Source organism: Oncorhynchus mykiss, chromosome 29, assembly GCF_057628025.1.
Source record: "Oncorhynchus mykiss isolate SJ-2025 chromosome 29, ASM5762802v1, whole genome shotgun sequence".
In the NCBI taxonomy this organism is placed as follows: domain Eukaryota; kingdom Metazoa; phylum Chordata; class Actinopteri; order Salmoniformes; family Salmonidae; genus Oncorhynchus; species Oncorhynchus mykiss.
The window spans coordinates 17040583-17061399 of NC_143050.1; the positions used below are offsets into that span (position 1 = coordinate 17040583).

The following is a 20817-nucleotide window of genomic DNA, read 5'->3' on the forward strand; positions in this document are numbered from 1 at the left end:
TCAATGTTCCATCTTATATAGTGCAAGTGAACAGCAACCCTGGTTTCAAAAAACAAATAAAGCAACACCTCACAGCACAAAGCCTCTCCCCCAGGTGACTTACTTATTGTGTGTATGTACTGACATGTACAGTATGTGTAACTGATAGATGCACACACACACTACATGTTAATGTTTTTAAATGTTTGTAAATTGTAAAGTATTTTGTCTGTAATGTCTTCTTCGTTATGTCGGACCCCAGTCAGACTAGCTGTTGCCATTGGCGTCAGGTAAACAGGGATTGGAATTAATTAAATCAAATCTCCTGTAACCCTTTTACATTTTTTTTATTTTAGGCTATAAATGCCAGGTCAGTGATGTTTTGCTAACCATAGAGGGGTTGGTTGTTTAGCAACAAAACCTACATGTGCTTAACTGTGAGGCAAAACAGATGGTGTTGGCTTAGATTGTTGACAACATGTAAACTATATTTAGTCTCCAATGTTTATTGAAAACATAAATGCATTTGCACAATGAGCACTTGTTGTCTCTCAGATACATTGTTACAGTTGTTGGTTAGCTAGCTAGTGAATTTTAGCCATATTAGCAGTGACATGAAATCCGTGGAAACACCTCAAAACAACACATGGTATCAAGAACAACATGAAACTATGATTCCACACATGACAGTTTCTTGTCATTGTTGATAGCTATCTGGCCATCCAGAATCACAACAACTCACAGACTTCTGCCCCATTGAAGCATGTGCATTGTTTTCGTGACATTGTCAGCTAACCCATCTATATTGCCCAGAGAAATTGTTTTGATTCAATTATAATCTCAGGTGAATTTATTAACCTACATGAAAGTCGTAGCTGGCCTAGAGGCATGTTGTTGTTACCTCTGGGTGAGCATTTGATTGCTTTGCTATTGCATCATAATATTGGCTCCATGCCACCTGGTTGGGGATTCATTTTAAAAAGTTAGCTAGACTTATTTCCAACATCAATAGGCATATACAGTGACTTGCGAAAGTATTCACCCCCCTTGGCATTTTTCCTATTTTGTTGCCTTACAACCTGGAATGAAAATGTATTTTGGGGGGATTTGTATCATTTGATTTACACAACATGCCTACCATGTTAAATATGCAAAGTATATTTTATTGTGAAACAAACAAGAAATAAGACAAAAAAAACAGAAAACTTGAGTGTGCATAACTATTCACCCCCCCCCCCCCCCCCCCCCCCCCAAAGTCGATACTTTGTGGAGCCAACTTTTGCAGCAATTACAGCTGAAAGTCTCTTGGGGTATGTCTCTATAAGCTTGGCACATCTAGCCACTGGGATTTTTGTCCATTCTTCGGGGCAAAACTGCTCCAGCTCCTTCAAGTTGGATGGGTTCTGCTGGTGTAGAGCCATCTTTAAGTCATACCACAGATTCTCAATTGGATTGAGGTCTGAGCTTTGACTAGGCCATTCCAAGATATTTAAATGTTTCCCCTTAAACCACTCAAGTGTTGTTTTAGCAGTATGCTTAGGGTCAATGTCCTGCTGGAAGGGGAACCTCCGGCCCAGTCTCAAATCTCTGGAGGACTGAAACAGGTTTCCCTCAAGAATTTCCCTGTATTTAGCGCCATCCATCATTCATTCAATTCTGACCAGTTTCCCAGTCCCTGCCGATGGAAAATCATCCCCACATGCTGCCACCACCATCATGCTTCACTGTGGGGATGGTATTCTCGGGGTGATGAGAGGTGTTGGGTTTGCGCCAGACATAGTGTTTTCCTTGATGGCCGAAAAGCTCAATTTTAGTCTCATCTGACCAGAGTACCTTCTTCCATATGTTTGGGGAGTCCCCCACATGCCTTTTGGCGAACACCAAACGTGTTTGCTTATTTTTTCTTTAAGCAATGGCTTTTTTTCTGGACACTCTTCCTTAAAGCCCAGCTCTGTGGAGAGTACGGCTTAAAGTGGTCCTGTACTCCAATCTCTGCTGTGGAGCTTTGCAACTGCTTCAGGGTTATCTTTGGTCTCTTTGTTGCCTCTCTGATTAATGCCCTCCTTGCCTGGTCCGTGAGTTTTGGTGGGTGGCCCTCTCTTGGCAGGTTTGTTTTGGTGCCATATTCTTTACATTTTTTAATAATGGATTTAATGGCGCTCCGTGGGATGTTCAAAGTGTCTGATATTTTTTATAACCCAACCCTGATCTGTACTTCTCCACAACGTTGTCCTCTTTGGAGAGCTCCTTGGTCTTCATGGTGCTGCTTGCTTTGTGGTTCCCCTTGCTTAGTGATGTTGCAGACTCTGGGGCCTTTCAGAACAGGTGTATGTATATACACTGAGATCATATGACAGATCATGTGACACTTAGATTGCACACAGGTGGACTTTATTTGACTAATTATGTGACTTCTGAAGGTACAGTGCCTTGCGAAAGTATTCGGCCCCCTTGAACTTTGCGACCTTTTGCCACAACTTTTTTAACAAATCAAAAACTGAAAAATTGGGCGTGCAAAATTATTCAGCCCCTTTACTTTCAGCGCAGCAAACTCTCTCCAGAAGTTCAGTGAGGATCTCTGAATGATACAATGTTGACCTAAATGACTAATGATGATAAATACAATCCACCTGTGTGTAATCAAGTCTCCGTATAAATGCACCTGCACTGTGATAGTCTCAGAGGTCCGTTAAAAGCGCAGAGAGCATCATGAAGAACAAGGAACACACCAGGCAGGTCCGAGATACTGTTGTGAAGAAGTTTAAAGCCGGATTTGGATACAAAAAGATTTCCCAAGCTTTAAACATCCCAAGGAGCACTGTGCAAGCGATAATATTGAAATGGAAGGAGTATCGGACCACTGCAAATCTACCAAGACCTGGCCGTCCCTCTAAACTTTCAGCTCATACAAGGAGAAGACTGATCAGAGATGCAGCCAAGAGGCCCATGATCACTCTGGATGAACTGCAGAGATCTACAGCTGAGGTGGGAGACTCTGTCCATAGGACAACAATCAGTCGTATATTGCACAAATCTGGCCTTTATGGAAGAGAGGCAAGAAGAAAGCCATTTCTTAAAGATATCCATAAAAAGTGTTGTTTAAAGTTTGCCACAAGCCACCTGGGAGACACACCAAACATGTGGAAGAAGGTGCTCTGGTCAGATGAAACCAAAATGGAACTTTTTGGCAACAATGCAAAACGTTATGTTTGGCGTAAAAGCAACACAGCTGAACACACCATCCCCACTGTCAAACATGGTGGTGGCAGCATCATGGTTTGGGCCTGATTTTCTTCAGCAGGGACAGGGAAGATGGTTAAAATTGATGGGAAGATGGATGGAGCCAAATACAGGACCATTCTGGAAGAAAACCTGATGGAGTCTGCAAAAGACCTGAGACTGGGACGGAGATTTGTCTTCCAACAAGACAATGATCCAAAACATAAAGCAAAATCTACAATGGAATGATTCAAAAATAAACATATCCAGGTGTTAGAATGGCCAAGTCAAAGTCCAGACCTGAATCCAATCGAGAATCTGTGGAAAGAACTGAAAACTGCTGTTCACAAATGCTCTCCATCCAACCTCACTGAGCTCGAGCTGTTTTGCAAGGAGGAATGGGAAAAAAATTCAGTCTCTCGATGTGCAAAACTGATAGAGACATACCTCAAGCGACTTACAGCTGTAATCGCAGCAAAAGGTGGCGCTACAAAGTATTAACTTAAGGGGGCTGAATAATTTTGCACGCCCAATTTTTCAGTTTTTGATTTGTTAAAAAAGTTTGAAATATCCAATAAATGTCGTTCCACTTCATGATTGTGTCCCACTTGTTGTTGATTCTTCACAAAAAAAATAGAGTTTTATATCTTTATGTTTGAAGCCTGAAATGTGGCAAAAGGTCGCAAAGTTCAAGGGGGCCGAATACTTTCGCAAGGCACTGTAATTGGTTGCACCAGACCTTATTTAGGGGCTTCATACCACTTTTTCGTAAAAAAAATTTAAACAAGTCATTTTTTCAAATTTCACTTCACCCATTTGGACTATTTTGTGTATGTCCATTATATGAAATCCAAGTTAAATTGTAACAAAATAGGAAGAAAATGCCAAGGGGGTGAATACTTTAGCAAGGCACTGAAAACTCCAGTGTTGTTCATGTTCATTGGAGACATTAATAAGAGAGTATGGCTTTGGATGCCATCTACAATAATCTTAAACCATGACACATATCTCAACCATACTTATAGCCTAACTAGCAGTTATATCTGGCACTTAACACCATACTAGTGTTATTATCATTGTTTTGATCATTAGGGCCTTACAGTGATTACATTTCTAATGCGTTAATTAAAATATTAAAAATCCAGTTTTATTCCGTTTAAATGTTCTACTGAGTTGGTTACATTAGCACTGACAGGCAGTGAGACAAGTTGGAAATGAAGCAAGTTAACAAAATAAGAACTTTATTCTCATGAGTTTATTTACAAGACTTTGTACATGATAAAACATAAATATATTTACAATACTTTACATGATTTATAATTTAGGAAAGAACCGGAGACAGGGAATAACTGTATAGGAATGTAAAATAAGAAATTCATTGAAAATAAGGAGGAGCTCCAGGAACTCTGAAGAAAATGTCATAAAACAGAGAATTCTTCAGTCTGTTAAACAGGCCTTTTAAAGTGACAGTGACAGGTTTTCAGAAAAGGTTTGATTGTCCTTGACCTCCACATCTTTTTCTCTTAGCTGGCCCTCACCACACGCTGCTTGATAGGAAAGATGAATGTTGTTCTGAACATGTCCCATGATGATCTGGGTGGCTAGGTTTCCGTAAAGATTTTCTCAGAACACAGATTGTGGACACGTGTGTGTTTCCTGTGTGGATTTCTATCACCCTTCTCCTCCACATGTCAGGACCAGGGCCTCCATACTACCTGGGGCTGGATCTGAAATAGTGACCGCCTCAGAGTTCTTGTTGGGCCTACAGGTACAGGGCCAGAGAGACTTAGAGGGGTGGGGGGACTGGACACCAGGGGAGGGTGGGCTGGTATCAGAGGCACCACGGGCTGAGATGTAGAGTGAGAGGGGGATGACAAGGAATCTGATGGACGACGAGAGGGGGAAGGAGGGAAGGGGAAGTGGCATGGCATGGAGAGGTATGGAGGGGTAGTGGTGAAAGGTGGCGAGGAGTTTGAGTAACAGGGGGAGGGTGGGGGTGAGAGGGAGTAAGGGGGAGATGGGTATGGGTGTGAGAGGTGTTGGGTAGGGTGGGGGTGGTGGAGCACAAAGGTGTTGGGATAGATAGGAAGAGAGGTGTTAATATAAGGGAAAGTGGCCTCCCTGCTGGCTCGTTGATGCCCCATCACTGTGCTCTCCTTCCTGTTTTTCACTCTGCCCAGGAAGCATGGTCCTTCTGCTGCAGGGCCCCAGGGCTGGAAGTCCAGGGGGAAGGTCGGGCTCTGCACCTTCCCCAGAGGGCAGGCATTGTGGGTATCCAGGTGGTCCCTAAGTCCCTGGACAAAGCTCTCTCTCTGGGATAGGTCCACGCTGTCGATGTAGTTGCACAGACGGGAGATGCACTCTGTGAAACCTGCACTATAGACAGGGTTGGGTAGGGGTGGTGTTTTCTCGTTTATGGGGCCTGTCCATTGGGAACTCACAGCACTAGTCACTGGAGCAGAGGACTCTTTCATGGACTTTTCTGTGAAGGCTAGTGTTGGTCAATAGTGAGAGCCAGGCAGTACAGGGAGTAATGAGAAGGAGAAGAGAGAACAGAAAGAGAAGAGAGGACAGAAAGAGAAGAGAGAACAGAAAGAGAAGAGAGGACAGAAAGAGAAGAGAGGACAGAAAGAGAAGAGAGAACAGAAAGAGAAGAGAGAACAGAAAGAGAAGAGAGGACAGAAAGAGAAGAGAGGACAGAAAGTGGAGAGGACAGAAAGAGAAAAGAGGACAGAAAGAGAAGAGAGAACAGAAAAGGGAGAGGACAGAAAGAGAAGAGATAACAGAAAGAGAAGAGATTACAGAAAGAGAAGAGAGGATAGAAAGTGGAGAGAGGACAGAAAGAGAAGAGAGAACAGAAAGAGAAGAGAGGACAGAAAGAGAAGAGAGGATAGAAAGTGGAGAGAGGACAGAAAGAGAAGAGAGGACAGAAAGAGAAGAGAGGACAGAAAGAGAAGAGAGGACGGAAAGAGAAGAGAGGACAGAAAGTGGAGAGAGGACAGAAAGCGAAGAGAGTACAGAAAGAGAAGAGAGTACAGAAAGAGAAGAGAGAACAGAAAGAGAAGAGATTACAGAAAGAGAAGAGAGGATAGAAAGTGGAGAGAGGACAGAAAGAGAAGAGAGAACAGAAAGAGAAGAGAGGACAGAAAGAGAAGAGAGGATAGAAAGTGGAGAGAGGACAGAAAGAGAAGAGAGGACAGAAAGTGAAGAGAGGACAGAAAGAGAAGAGAGGACAGAAAGAGAAGAGAGAACAGAAAGTGGAGAGAGGACAGAAATTGGCGAGAGGACAGAAAGAGAAGAGAGGACAGAAAGAGAAAAGAGGACAGAAAGAGAAGAGAAGAGAGGACAGAAAGTGGAGAGAGGACAGAAAGAGAAGAGAGGACAGAAAGAGAAGAGAGGACAGAAAGTGGAGAGAGGACAGAAATAGAAGAGAGGACAGAAAGTGGAGAGAGGACAGAAAGAGAAGAGAGGACAGAACGTGGAGAGAGGACAGAAAGAGAATAGAGGACAGAAAGAGAAGAGAGGATAGAAAGTGGAGAGAGGACAGAAAGCGAAGAGACGACAGAAAGCGAAGAGAGGACAGAAAGTGGAGAGAGGACAGAAAGAGAAGAGAGGACAGAAAATGGAGAGAGGACAGAAACAGAAGAGAGGACAGAAAGCGAAGAATCCAGAGAGGAAGATGAGCATGTGATAATAGATAATTCAAAAGTGGACAGAGAGAGAACAGTATGGAGAATCAATGGGAGAGTAGTAAAAACAATTTGCAAAAGCCAATGGTGTGTGTGTGTGTGTGTGTGTGTGTGTGTGTGTGTGTGTGTGTGTGTGTGTGTGTGTGTGTGTGTGTGTGTGTGTGTGTGTGTGTGTGTGTGTGTGTGTGTAGGGGAGATATAGGGAGGTTTTGGGGAGAGAGAAAATAATTATTAGCACTCACATTAATATCAACAATGTTGTGTCTATATCAGAAATTTGGGGGCGTATTTCATTTACCATTTCTGAAATAAATTAAATAACAAACCCACACCAGAAAACGATTTTTTTTATGGATTGATAGATACCTTTGCTGTCATGTCCATTTGATTTTCTTCGTATGTAATCCACGGTCAACTCTAAAATTTCAGCCTTTTCTAATTTTGGATTTTTCAGCCGCTGTGAGAGAGAAAGAATCATCCTAATGAACATGGCATAATGCACAGCCATTGCGCACAATATTTCACATTTTAATTTTGAAGGACTCATTTTGGTATGGAAGTAATTATGATTTTATGCTAAAATCGTATATTTTTAAGACAAATTTAAACAACATATATGCCACAGAGGTGCCTATCAAGTTCCTGACAGACACCAAGTCCCGTTTTCAATTCCATTCAATTGAGAACATAGATTAGGATACCTGGGTAAAACTCGAAGTTTCCCGCAACACCATTTCTCCATAGCATTCCCAAGAGTCTGGTTTGTTTGCGGTTTTATGGGCTGTTTGAAATGTCATTAATAAGTTGACAACGTCTATTATTAATATACAACTTATCGGTTCCCTGCTGTTTATTATTTCCCCCCTCCCACTGGGCACACACTGGTTGAATCAACGTTGTTTCCACGTAATTTCAATAACGTTAGGTTGAACCAACGTGGAATGGACCTCTGTGTCCAGTGGGCTCATTCATACAAGAGGGACACACAAGGAGCTGATTTCAGACGCAATTAGAAAAGCTGTGGCCAACTCCGCTCACCATGTCAGAAGTTTTGCTTAGCAGAATAGTCCTTAGCTCATCCAAGCCTTGATTTATCCTATCTCGCCTCTTCTTTTCAATCACCGGTTTTAGAACCTAGAAAATAATAATAATAATCAGTTATTTCAACAAAACCAAATCCAAAACCAATTCACGGACATCGAAATATATAGATGAACTAGTTGAAATATACATTGAACTTACCCTTTTTATGGCTTTACGATTATCCATGTTTGATCTCTCCAACTTTACTCGGTGAAGAAGAGTAGGCCTATATTAATAAAGACGACTTTTCCAAAAAGAAAACGATAAATTCATCCAATCCGGCCAGGTCAAGCTGAAAAGAAAGTCTCCACACTCGCTCGGGACTGGTTTATTATCATTTGAGCCCGCAGGCTATTTATAAGGTCAAGCAGACCGATTGTCATTGGTTGAAAGGTGACAATGTCGTTCACGACCTTATGCTAACTGCACTTACCCCTTCTTGATGCTCACAAAAAGGATTATATGTTCATAGATATGGAGAAAATAAATCTATTAGCAAAATAATAAATACATGAGCTGTTTTCTGCTACTGTAATCTAGCTTCATTTCAGTAAATCAATGTGTCTCCTTGGAATGGTCTAATATATATATATATATATATATATATATATATACATATATACAGCATAAACATTTAGAATGAGAGTAGAGTCCATATAGCCCATATCTTCATCCTAACTTGTGGATATGGCTGACGAAGAAGAGTAGGCTGTGTGATTCGGTGCATTATTATTATATATATTTTTTTTATTTATAAAAATGTATATAAAATGACCCCCCCCCCCCCATAAGACGCAGCCATATGCTATACAATATTATGTTATGACGTATAAATGCCAGGGTTAGACTTCTTTGTCCTTTATTTGGCATTGACTATAATATGTTTATGACATTATTGGCGCAATTGACCAGTAAAGCAGTGATTGTTTTATGTAAATATAGGACCAATTTGGTACAAAATGTTGGAATAGCTGGAATACTATATTGAGTTGGTGGGAGTGTCTTCACACTCAATGCATCATAGGGGGTATTTTGACTATCCATAGCAGTGTAGCATAAATTCATATGTATGTGCCAAATTTTCCTTTTAGACAAGAGTGTCCTGGGAACGTTGGTTTTCTCGTGGTAACAGAGAAATACTGTTGCTGAAAAAGTGTCAGAATGAACACAATCACACCAACTCGAACACACTCGCCTTTATGATGTATACATTCCATGTAAGTGCCAATTTACGCATTACAATAGCCGCACCTGGTGTGAGCGTGCCATACCAACCATCTGCTGCAGGTGAGGTTGCGCTATTAATCAACATGATATACACATATGAGCCTTGGGAAATTTGACATGCACGAGAATTGAGAATAGCACTACCATCTATGGTTACGGTCCTGCGTAAAAATAGGCCCTTGCAGCTTTTAACCTACACATGCATGGGCAGGGAAAGAGGTGGGGGGGGGGGGGGGGGGGGGGGGGGGGGGGGGTTGTGAGGTCTGGGGTCCGCTCACCAACCAAGAAATTACCAAATGGGACAAGCACCAAATTGATACTCTCAAAAATATCCAGAAAATATCCAGGCAATAGCACAGTAGGTTTTAAATAACAGTATAATATACATGCTAAAACTATTAAAAGGAAAGTTTGCAAGATGGGATGTCAAATATCTTCTCGATGATATCCCGTTAATTGTTTGTGTCGACGCTTCATCGGAACATTTCGCACAAATGACCATGCCTGTGGTGACTTGCTGGGTTAATGTCAACAATCTCCCTATTTTTGTATTTAACTCAGTTAAGAATAAATGATTATTTACAATGACGGCCTGTTGGGTTAACAGAGCACGACATACTTTTACCTTGTCTAGCAACCTTTCAGGTTACTGGCCCAATGCTCTAACCACTAGGCTACCTGCCGCTCACTCTCTCATGGGAAAGGGCAGGAGTTGTGGTTTATTAACTGTTAGAATATGTACATTATTCAGTGAGAGGTATTTAATTAAGGGACCCTGAGTGGCGCGGCGTCACTCAGGCGGGCTGTATCACAACCGGTCGTGATCACGAGTCCCATAGGGCAGCGGACAATTTGCCCAGGTTCGGTTTGGCCGGGGTAGGCCGTCATTTGTAAATAAGAATGTGTTCTTAACTGACTTGCCTAGTTAAATACATTTCATAAAAAGTAAAATAATATGATATCAAAGTGCTGCCGCTAACGTTCTGTGTTTGTGTTTGTTCCCACACGCACATGTCGACCCTCTGACCCTGGAATCAAATGTCCTGACACAACTCACACAATAAGTTCAATTAACACCCATTCAGCATATAGTTGGAATAGCTTATTGAATTTTGCGCAGAATGCCATAATATCGTTCTGCCTTGTCAGTCTGGGGGTCACATTTAATGTCAAACTCAGAAGTTGAAGTTGTTTTTCACACACACGTGCCTGGGTTGTTGTGTTTGTATATTTATTTAACTGGCTAGTCAGTTCAGAACAAATTCTTATTTACAATGACGGCCTGCCCCGGACAAACACTATCGACGCTGGGCCAATTGTTCTTCGCCCTATGGGACTCCCAATCACGGCCGGTTGGGTTGTCATACAGTCTGGAAGCCAATCAAATCTGTTTGGACCCCTCTAGCACTGAGGTGCAGTGCCTAAAGCTGCTCCGCGACTCGGGAGCAATGAGATTGGCCCGTACTTTCTAAGGTGACTCGACCAAATTCATTTTGCTGTTCTAATGTCACAGACTGGGAAAATGTCCCTCGGCCCTTTCCCTTGGGAAAAACTATAGGATTTACACATTTGTTTATGAGCCTACCTGTTAGAATTTGTACATAATTTAGAAGACAAGTGTCGCCAATGACTGAGGTGCGATGTTTCCCATAGCACACACTGTCCTCTTAATAAATGTAGGCTAAACATAACGTTAGACTATTATTACATACAAAATGTAGCCTATCACAAAGTTACATATTATGTCAATCTTCATCCTGTCTGAATTGATCAAAATCGAAAAGCTTAAGCTATTGAATCTGAGTGTATTTGGAATGCGTAATACCATTTGGTGCTGCGTGTGCGGTGGAGACTGATGGTCGACTCTCGCCAATCATCTCACTTCTCAACTGTCACCAACACCTCTCCCGTACGCACGACATTTGTCTATCACACACTTGCCATGGTTGGTTTGTTTAGGACAGCGCGTGCCTCAGATCCATGAGGTTGCTTTGATCCTCAAGGTATTAGCGACAGCGCAAAGAGGGCGGTATGAACATTTGAGAGACCAATGGTGATCCCTCAACAAGATCTTATAGCACAAAAATAGATTCATGTGAACAATTGCAACATTAGTTTTTCTCAATATTATAGGCAAATTGAAATTAGAGGAATTAATTAATATTTGTTTGGTTTTTAGATGCAGATTGTCAAGCATGGCACGCATCACAGCATTCACTGTATGTTTTGCGCGTTTTGCTGTGGTGGTTTAATGCATTCAATTGCTATGTTAGGCCTATACTTTAGAACGTTGACCCAATTCACTTTGCTGTTCGCAGATGTGACAGTCTGGGAACACGTCACTCAACCCTTTCCCTTGGGAAAGTTTTACGTTTAACACATTACCTGCTAGAATTTGTACATCATTTAGCGCTGACGTGTTGCCACTGGAAGTGCGATGGTTCCCACAGCACACGTTTCCCATTAAATGTACATTCAGTTTAAATGTAATTACATCTGAATACAATTATTTACCACATACACCCCTCTACGTATTTATTTGGACAGTGACGGTAAAACTTTCTGTACTCCAGATTTGAGATTTTAGAACAGTACAGGATGTCATTTTCACACCTGTTTTACCATTTAGAAATTAAATAATCTCATCCCCCCATTTGAAGGTGTCATAAAGATTTGGACAAATTCACTTATTTGTGTTAATATAGGCTATGTGTATTAAAGTAGTCTAAAGTTTAGTATTTGGTCCCATATTCATAGCATGCAATGACTACCAAGCTTGTGACTCCACAAACTTCTTAGATGCATTTTCAGTTTGTCTTGGTTGTGTTTCAAATTATGTTGTGACCAATAGAAATTAATGGTACAGGATGTATTGTGTCATTTTGAAGTCACTTTTATTGTAAAAAATAATATAATATGTTTCTGAACACTTCTACATTCATGTGGATTCTACCATGATTATGGATAATTATTAATCGTTAATAGTCGTTATTAATAGGGGGAGATCAAGCTGATACTAACTGTTATAGGCCTATTTCTATTTTGCCCTGTTTATCAAAAGTGTTGGAAAAACCTGTCAACAATCAACTGACTGGTTTCTGAGGGGTCTTTGGTCTGGTTTGCTAACTACCTCTCTCAAAGAGTGCAGTGTATAAAGTCAGAACATCTGCTGTCACAGCCACTGCCTGTAAACCCAAGACTCGATCCTAGGCCCCACGCTCAATTTACATCAACAACAAGCTCAGGCAGTAGGAAGCTCTCTCATCCATTAATATGCAGATGATACAGTCTTATACTCCGCTGACCCCTCCCCAAATTTTGTGTTAAAGGATCTACAACAAAGCTTTCTTAGTGTTCAACAAGCTTTCTCTGCCCTTAACCTTGTTCAGAACACCTCCAAAACAAAGGTAATGTGGTTTGGTAAGAAGAATGCCCCTCTACCCACAGGTGTGACTACTACCTCTGAGGGTTTAGAGGTAGTCACCTCATACAAGTACTTGGGAGAATGGCTAGACATACACTGTCCTTCTCTCAGCACATCTCAAAGCTGCAGGCTAAATTTAAATCTAGACTTGGTTTCCTCTATTGTAATCGCTCCTCTTTCACCCCTGCTGCCAAACTAACCCTGATTCAGATGACCATCCTACCCATGCTAGATTATGGAGACATAATTTATAGATCGGCAGGTAAGGGTGCTTTCCAGTGGCTAGATGTTCTTTACCATTCGGCCAACAGATTTGCCACCAATGCTCCTCATAGGACACATCACTGCACTCTATACTCCTCTGTAAACATCTCTGTATACCTGTTGCAAGACCCACTGGATGATGCTTATTTATAAAACCCTCTTAGGTCTCACTCCCCTCTATCTGAGATATCTACTGCAGGCCTCCACATATAACACCCGTTCTGCCAGTCACATTCTGTTAAAGGTCCCCAAAACAAACATCCCAGGGTCGCTCATTTTTTCAGTTCGCTGCAGCTAGCGACTGGAACGAGCTGCAACAAACACTCAAACTGACAGTTTTATCTCAATCTCTTCATTCAAATACTCAATCATGGACACTCTTACTGACAGTTGTGGCTGCTTTGCGTTATGTATTGTTGTCTCTACCTTATTGCCCTTTGTGCTGTTGTCTGTGCCCAATAATGTTTGTACCATGTTTTGTGCTGCTACCATGTTGTGCTGCTACCATGTTGTGCTGCTGTCATGAAGTGTTGCTACCATGTTGTTGTCATATTCATGGATGCCAGGCTTCCCCCCATAAAATGACCATAAAAAAGAAACAAACTTATACAATTATTTCTCGTTCATGTCTATCAGTGTTTAATAACTTTCCTTCAATTCGCAAGAGGCTGAATCTATTTCACAAGAAAAAGCACCCGAGCAAGGCAAACACTTCGCTGTCTTAGTATCTGTAGCCCATGTAGTTGATGCTGTTTGGCCAACAAATATGACATGATTGATGTTGTCGGTGAGTGTCTTGGTCAAAATGATCTACAGGCTATATTCAGAGACGACCTATCAGATCTCCGAATTTCTGGGGGGTCACAGATAGTGTGGAGCGGTGGCCACCCTGTGTCACCTCCTGGATATGCCACTGCTCACCATTACCAATAAAAGGGGAGTTTAGTATTTCTTTTTTTGGGAGGAGGGGGGGGGGGGGTTATGCTATTCATGCCTCTGTAACTTTCTCATTATTAATGATGATTAATGATTAATGAGATTCATGAGTATCCGTAATCATGGTAGCACCCATTAATGTACAACTGTTCAGAAACATATTCTATTCTTATTTTAAATAAAAAGTGACTCCAAAATTACACAATACATTATTTACCATTCATTGCGCACAACTAAAATGCATATGGATGCAACAAGTTTGTAGAGTCAAAAGCTTGATGTCGTCATTGTGAGCTATAACATATGGGACAAAATACTAAACGTTTGATTAAATGTAATATACTATAAGATAATTTGTCCAAATACTTATGACACCTTCAAATGAAGGGACTAGATACATAAAGTGCTTTAATTTCTAAACGGTAAAACAGATATGTATGAAAATATCCTAAAATAAAAGGTGACATTCTACAGGCTCTACTGTCGCCTCATATTAAACATTTGATGTGAAATCCAAAATGCTGGATAATAGAGCCAAATAAAAAGTTTTAGCTTCATTTTCCAAATAAATACGTAGGGGAGTGTAGTTAGCTACGTAACATCCTCAGCTTGTCTGTAAAAATAAGTAAAAAAAGGTCTGTGCATAAAATGTTGTGCCAAATGAGGTGTCACTTAATTCATTTGTAAATCCGTGTCACACTGGAGACTCGTCGACTCTCGCCTACACCTCTCTTGTAATTACAATACGCGTGCCATTTCTTAGTGCTTTCATACACGTGCCCACTGGTGTTACCGCGGATGTGATGGCTTGTACAGAAGTGCCATGAAGTCCTCTTTGGGCCTCTAACACAAGTTGTTAAACGTAGGACAGCGTGAGAAAGCGCGACAATGAGCTGTGTCGAAATAATTTTAACCAACAGCTCTCAACACTTCACTGGGTAACATTGGCCATCAGTCCGTTTCAATAGGCCTACATTTTTTACACCCCATTATACTATTTACCCTCCTTATGACTATCTTGACGTCTTCTATGAATTCACTTTGTATGACATTTATAACTTGTAAAGGCTACTCTACTGTATTTCAACAGTACAAGGCGCGGGAAAGCTCAGGGATTGGCCACCGGTGGCAATGGGAGGAGTCCAAAGTCATCTCGTATTCCTAACGATTTAAAAGTCGACCAGAGACAGAAATGCCATATTGTGATTCTTCTTCAGAGACACAGCACAGAGAAATACTACTGTTCTTCTTGATTATTTACATCTGGACATTCTCTGAACTCTGGAAATACACTTTTTAAGGAAAACAGCAGCTTGTTTATTAAGAAAGATGAAACCACTTGAAGAAAAAGAGAACAGGAAAATTGACAGAAAGGTACAAGTTGAACCGACAACATTCATCAGTATATCTGAAATAGATATTAATCAATCAAAATCGATTTTAACAAAACATGTAGGCCTATTTTGTTGTCAGCTTGTTGACTGATATTGGAATAACAATGTGTTCCTAAAATGTACCAAAGTAACTAGTCCTACCATGTACATAGATTTAGGTTTTAGGAGCCCTTACTGTTGTACAAAGTGACTGTTTCAGACACACTGGTTTACCAGAGACACTGGTCTAATCTCCCTGGTCTGATCTCCTTTCATCTTTCTCTTGTAGCTCCTCAAGCCTCAGGTGGAGAGACGTCGGAGAGAGAGAATGAATCACAGTCTGGAGAGCCTGAGAACCCTGCTGCTGCAGGGACCACTACTTCAGGTATGAAGTTCACCTCTAACTTGACTCTGCTCTAAATGCAGCTCATACAGGTGTCAGCTCCTCTGAGAAGTGTAGCATGACTGTGCATTAATCTGCCCTCTCTTTCGCTCCAACAGGGTGTGACTCAGCGTAGAGTGGAGAAAGCTGAGATCCTGGAACACACTGTTCTCTTTCTCCAGAACACTGGAGATGTGGACAGGAAGAAAGGTGAAGATGGAGAAAAGCAACATCCCTTCCAGGATGGCTTCTCAGGCTGCCTGCAGAGAGCTGCACACTTCCTGGGGCAGGAAGAGGAGGGCCTGCAGCTAGAGGCAGCACTGAACTCTACTTTCTCTGCCCGTCTGAACAGCCATGCCTGTATGAACACCGAAGTTCTGGCTAAAGCCCACTCTTCCATCTCTCTGCCCAATACAATGTGCCACCAGTCCTCACACCTGATGAAGATACAGGAGTCCCACTACAGACAACAGCTTTGTGAAGTCTACAGGAGACATCTGTCTCATGCTCACAGAGCTCCACTCCAACATGGAGATCCCAAACCTCCCCAGCTGCCCCACAGACACGCTGACAAAGAAGCCCAATCCCAGAACCTCCCAGGCAGCCAGTCTGTGTGGAGGCCTTGGCCTTGACCTAGCAGAGGAGCCTGCATTGGGATATTTAACTGTAAAACAACTCTAATATCATATGAACTGATAACCAGGATGCCAGATCCTTTGCTGCTGAGGTTGCTATGGAATTATTAATTTATGCAGTGTTGTGAACACCTGACTCAGGGACTCCATAGATTTGCAGTGATATGACAATGTTGTACTGCAAATAATATATACATTATAAATATTGTACAATTTCTCTATACTTTAGTATTATAACATGTACTATGTATACGTTGTAGTACTCTGATATCTTGTCTATTTTTGCACATTAATTTATTCTGGGACTTGTTCCTATGTTTTTCCAGATATATAGGCCTGTATGTTGAAATACAAATAAAACACATTCCTTTAAAAACATTGTCTCAATGGTATCTTAATCCGTAATGTATAGCAGTATAACATGTGTTTTTAGTTATGCTTGTCATCTGCTAATGTAGTGGCACTTTCCAGCACGATCCAGCATGTTCCTATGCCAGTTATAAGTATTGCAAGTTATCATAGATCTGCATTTCATTGATAGCTGGTCAAAGGTGCGTAGAGACCACGCGCTTTAACACCTCAAGTTGTTCGGGCATGAACATCAAAGTGCTACGTGACAGCAACCTTCAATCACACGTCAAATTCAACGGAAGATTTTGGGGGCCTTTCTATATCCCGAGAGGATGCCATCTGCCGGAAACAAGGATCTTCTCTTGACATTCTCAAACATACACGAATGATGTCGTCGTCTCGTTGGGTTATTGAAAAGGATAATTCATTCACTGTCATTTGTTCAGAGGTTAATGGTACAATATTAGCTTTTCTTAACATATTTGTTTTTATTTCATATGCCTATGGTATGTAGGCTTTATGGCATATTATTCCTAAACCAGCAGTGGGAAATCCTTGGTTTAAGGAGAGTTTACATATATTGAACGATTTACTCTCAAATATCAAAACTAGCCTAATGTCTAAAAGCAACTTCCAACGTAATTAACATTCATTAATGTTAATGTAAGTCTAAGATAGCAATTTTTAACAAATGTGGTTCATCATCATTACACTTGGGCGGCAGGGTAGCCTAGTGGTTAGAGCGTTGGACTATCAGCCGGAGCTGACAAGGTAAAAATCTGTCGTTCTGCCCCTGAACAGGCAATCAACCTAGGCCGTCATTGAAATTAAGATTTTGTTCTTAATTGACTTGCCTAGTTAAAGAAAGTTAAAATAAACACTTACAATGTGTGGATATTAAATTCGCTCTAATGAATGTAAGAGTGGGATAATAGAACGGTTCTGTGAGGTAACGCTCTTATCCACAGCGACTTACAGAGGTGAGTACATTCACGTTTGTTCATAAGACTCCCCGGTGAGAATCGAACAAACAACACGTATTACAGCTGCCATTTTCTACCAACTGAGCCACACGTGACCACAATCACTTCCAATAATACTATTAAATCACACTTGCTTTATCAGACGAAGTACCTTTTACAGCATGTGGCTCAATATAGGCCGCATTTTTTATAATGATTATCCTGCAATAGTTATATTGACATGCCAAGAAAATGAGGAGACCAAATTCATCTATATGGTCCCTGATGTGATACGCTGGGAAACACTCCCGAGCTGTTTCCCTTGGTAGAAGGTGTAGGATAGACAGCAATTTCTTCTTTATTACCTGTTAGAATTTGTATATCATTTAGCAAAAGCCACCACTGACTGTCTGGTGGAGCATTCCCAGGTTCCCAATTCTCACCCGTACACATCGATATCCGAAATGTTAATTAACATAGGATAATATAACAATATAATTAAATCTAAATAATAGTATCTATGTAATAGTCAATTGTATTAAAGCAATATTAATCTACTAGCGACAGGTAGCCTAGTGGTTAGAGCGTTGGGCTGACAACCGGAATGTTGCTGGCTCATTGACTTGGTAAAATAATACGTCGTTCTGAACATGGCAGTTAATCCCCTGTAGTTTGTCATTGTAAATTAGAACTTGTTTTTTTACTGACATTGCCTAGTTAAATAAAGGGTACCTTTTTAAAAAACTAAGTCAAAAACACGTGTTGGGTCTGTGCGTAAAATTCTGTGACAACTGGAATGGGCAATACCTTTTGGCTGTGCGTGTGCCTGTCTGTGTTTGAGAGGCTGAGGTGTCACTTAATTCGTTTGTAAATCCGTGTCACACTGGAGACTCGTCGACTCTCGCCAACACCTCTCTCGTAATTACAATACGCGTGCCATTTGTTAGCGCTTTCGAAAACATGCCCACGGGTGTTACTGCGGATGTGATGGATTCTACGGAAGCACCATGAGGTCCTCTTTGATACACAAGTTGTTAAACGTGGGACAGCGTCCGAAAGGAAGACAATGAGCTGTGTCGAAATAATTTCAACAAACTGCTCTCTTTACTTCACTGTGTTACATTGGCTATCAGTCCGTTTCAATAGGCCTACAGTTTTTTAAACCCCATTATGCTATTTATCCTTCTTTTGAATATCCTGACTTCTTCCACGAATTCACTTTGTATGACATTTATAACTTGTAAAGGCTACTCTACTGTACTTCAACAGTACAAGGCGCGGGGAAGCTCAGGGATTGGCTACCGGTGGCAATGGGAGGAGTCCAAAGTCATCTCGTATTCCTATGAATTTAAAAGTCGCCCAGAGACAGAAATGTCATATCGAGGCTCATCTTCAGAGACACAGCACAGAGAAATACTACTGTTCTTTTTCATTATTTACATCTGGACATTCTCTGACCTCTTTAAAAATACACAACTTAAGGACATCTGTAGCTTGTTAATGAACAAAGATGAAACCACTTGGGGGAACAGAGAACAGGAAAACTGACAGAAAGGTACACTTGAACATTTGAAGTGATTATATTCATCAGCATATCTGTAATACCTATTAGTCAATAACAATCGATTTAACTAAAAAATGTAGGCCTATTTTGTTCATAGCTTGTTGTCTGATCTCAGCTTGTTAACAGATATTGGAATAACAGTGTGTTCCTAAAATGTACCTATGGAGCTAGTCCTACCACGTACATAGATGTTTGTTTTAGGAGCCCTTACTGTTGTACAAAGTGACTGTTCCCTGGTCTGATCTCCTTTCATCTTTCTCTTGTAGCTCCTCAAGCTACAGGTGGAGAGACTTCGGAGAGAGAGAATGAATCACAGTCTGGAGAGCCTGAGAACCCTGCTGCTGCAGGGACCACTACTTCAGGTATGAAGTTCACCTCTAACTTGACTCAGCTCTAAATGCAGCTCATACAGGTGTCAGCTCATCTGAGAAGTATAGCATGACTGTGCATTAATCTGCCCTCTCTTTCTCTCCAACAGCGTGTGACTCAGCGTAGAGTGGAGAAAGCTGAGATCCTGGAACACACTGTTCTCTTTCTCCAGAACACTAGAGATGGGGACAGGAAGAAAGGCGAAGATGGAGAAAAGCAACATCCCTTCCAGGATGGCTTCTCAGGCTGCCTGCAAAGAGCTGCATACTTCCTGGGGCAGGAGGAGGAGGGCCTGCAGCTGGAGGCAGCACTGAACTCTACTTTCTCTGCCCGTCTGAACAGCCATGCCTGTATGAACACTGAAGTTCCGGCTAAAGCCCACTCTTCCACATCTCTGCCCAGCACAACGTGCCTCCAGTCCTCACACCTGATGAAGATACAGGAGTCCCACTACAGACAACAGCTTTGTGAAGACTACAGGAGACATCTGTCTCATGCTCACAGAGCTCCATTCCGACATGGAGATCCCAAACCGCCCCAGCTGCCCCACAGACACGCTGACAAAGAAGCCCAATCCCAGAACCTCCCAGGCAGCCAGTCTGTGTGGAGGCCTTGGCCCTGATCTAGCAGAGGAGCCTGAATTGGGATATTGACCTGTAAAACAACTCTAATATCCTATGAACTGATAACCAGGATGCCACATCCTTTTCTGCTGAGGTTGCTATGTTGTTATTAATTTATGCAGTGTTGTGAACACCGGACTCAGAGACTCCATAGCGTTGCAGTTATATGACAATGTTGTACTTCAAAGAAAATATCAATTTGAAATATTGTACAATTTCTCTATACTTTAGTATTACAACATGTACTATGTATAAGTTGTAGTACTCTGATATCTCGTCTATTTTTGCACATTAATTTATTCTGGGACTTGTTCCTTTGTTTTTCCAGATATATAGGCCTGTATGTTGAAATACAAATAAAACACATTCCTTTAAAAACATTGTCTCAATGGTATCTTAATCCGTAATGTATTAAAGTGTCAAATTTGTTTTTGGTTATTGTTGTCATCTGCTTTCTCAGTCAGACATTCAATAATTAAATTACTTATTTACCATTCAAACAACTCAAGGTGTCACGTTCTGATGCCAGTTAAAAGTACTGCAAAGTTTTCATAGATTTTCATTTCATTGATAGCTGGCATGTGTGTGTTTAAGTCAAAAGTGCGAAGAGACCACGCGCTTTAACACCTGTTACCTCCCGGTCAAGAAGAGCAAAGGGTTCAGAGACAGCGACCTCCAATCACACTTCAAACTCAAACGAAGGTTTTTAGGGTTGTAAAACGGAAACAAGGGGTTTC

The 20817-nt window shown here is 41.3% G+C and overlaps 3 protein-coding genes across 3 annotated transcripts; 2 read left to right on the plus strand and 1 right to left on the minus strand.

The window, feature by feature from the left end:
• Positions 1–4889: 4889 nt before the first annotated feature.
• Positions 4890–14973, minus strand: her1 (hairy-related 1). The gene is made up of 5 exons (XM_021590306.3): positions 14915–14973; positions 8130–8196; positions 7926–8021; positions 7254–7344; positions 4890–5689 (listed from the first exon to the last, which is right to left on the minus strand). Exons 1-5 carry the CDS (start codon positions 14971–14973, stop codon positions 4890–4892), a joined length of 1113 nt encoding a protein of 370 aa, XP_021445981.3.
• A 177-nt stretch (positions 14974–15150) lies between these two features.
• Positions 15151–16583, plus strand: LOC110509415 (transcription factor HES-7.1-A-like). Its single transcript, XM_021590305.3, has 3 exons — positions 15151–15195; positions 15484–15579; positions 15696–16583. The coding sequence occupies exons 1-3, from the start codon at positions 15151–15153 to the stop codon at positions 16206–16208; spliced, it is 654 nt and encodes a 217-aa protein (XP_021445980.2). The 3' UTR covers positions 16209–16583.
• Positions 16584–18933: 2350 nt separating this feature from the next.
• Positions 18934–20379, plus strand: LOC110509414 (transcription factor HES-7.1-like). Its single transcript, XM_021590304.2, has 3 exons — positions 18934–19079; positions 19355–19450; positions 19567–20379. The coding sequence occupies exons 1-3, from the start codon at positions 19035–19037 to the stop codon at positions 20077–20079; spliced, it is 654 nt and encodes a 217-aa protein (XP_021445979.1). The 5' UTR covers positions 18934–19034; the 3' UTR covers positions 20080–20379.
• Positions 20380–20817: the final 438 nt, after the last annotated feature.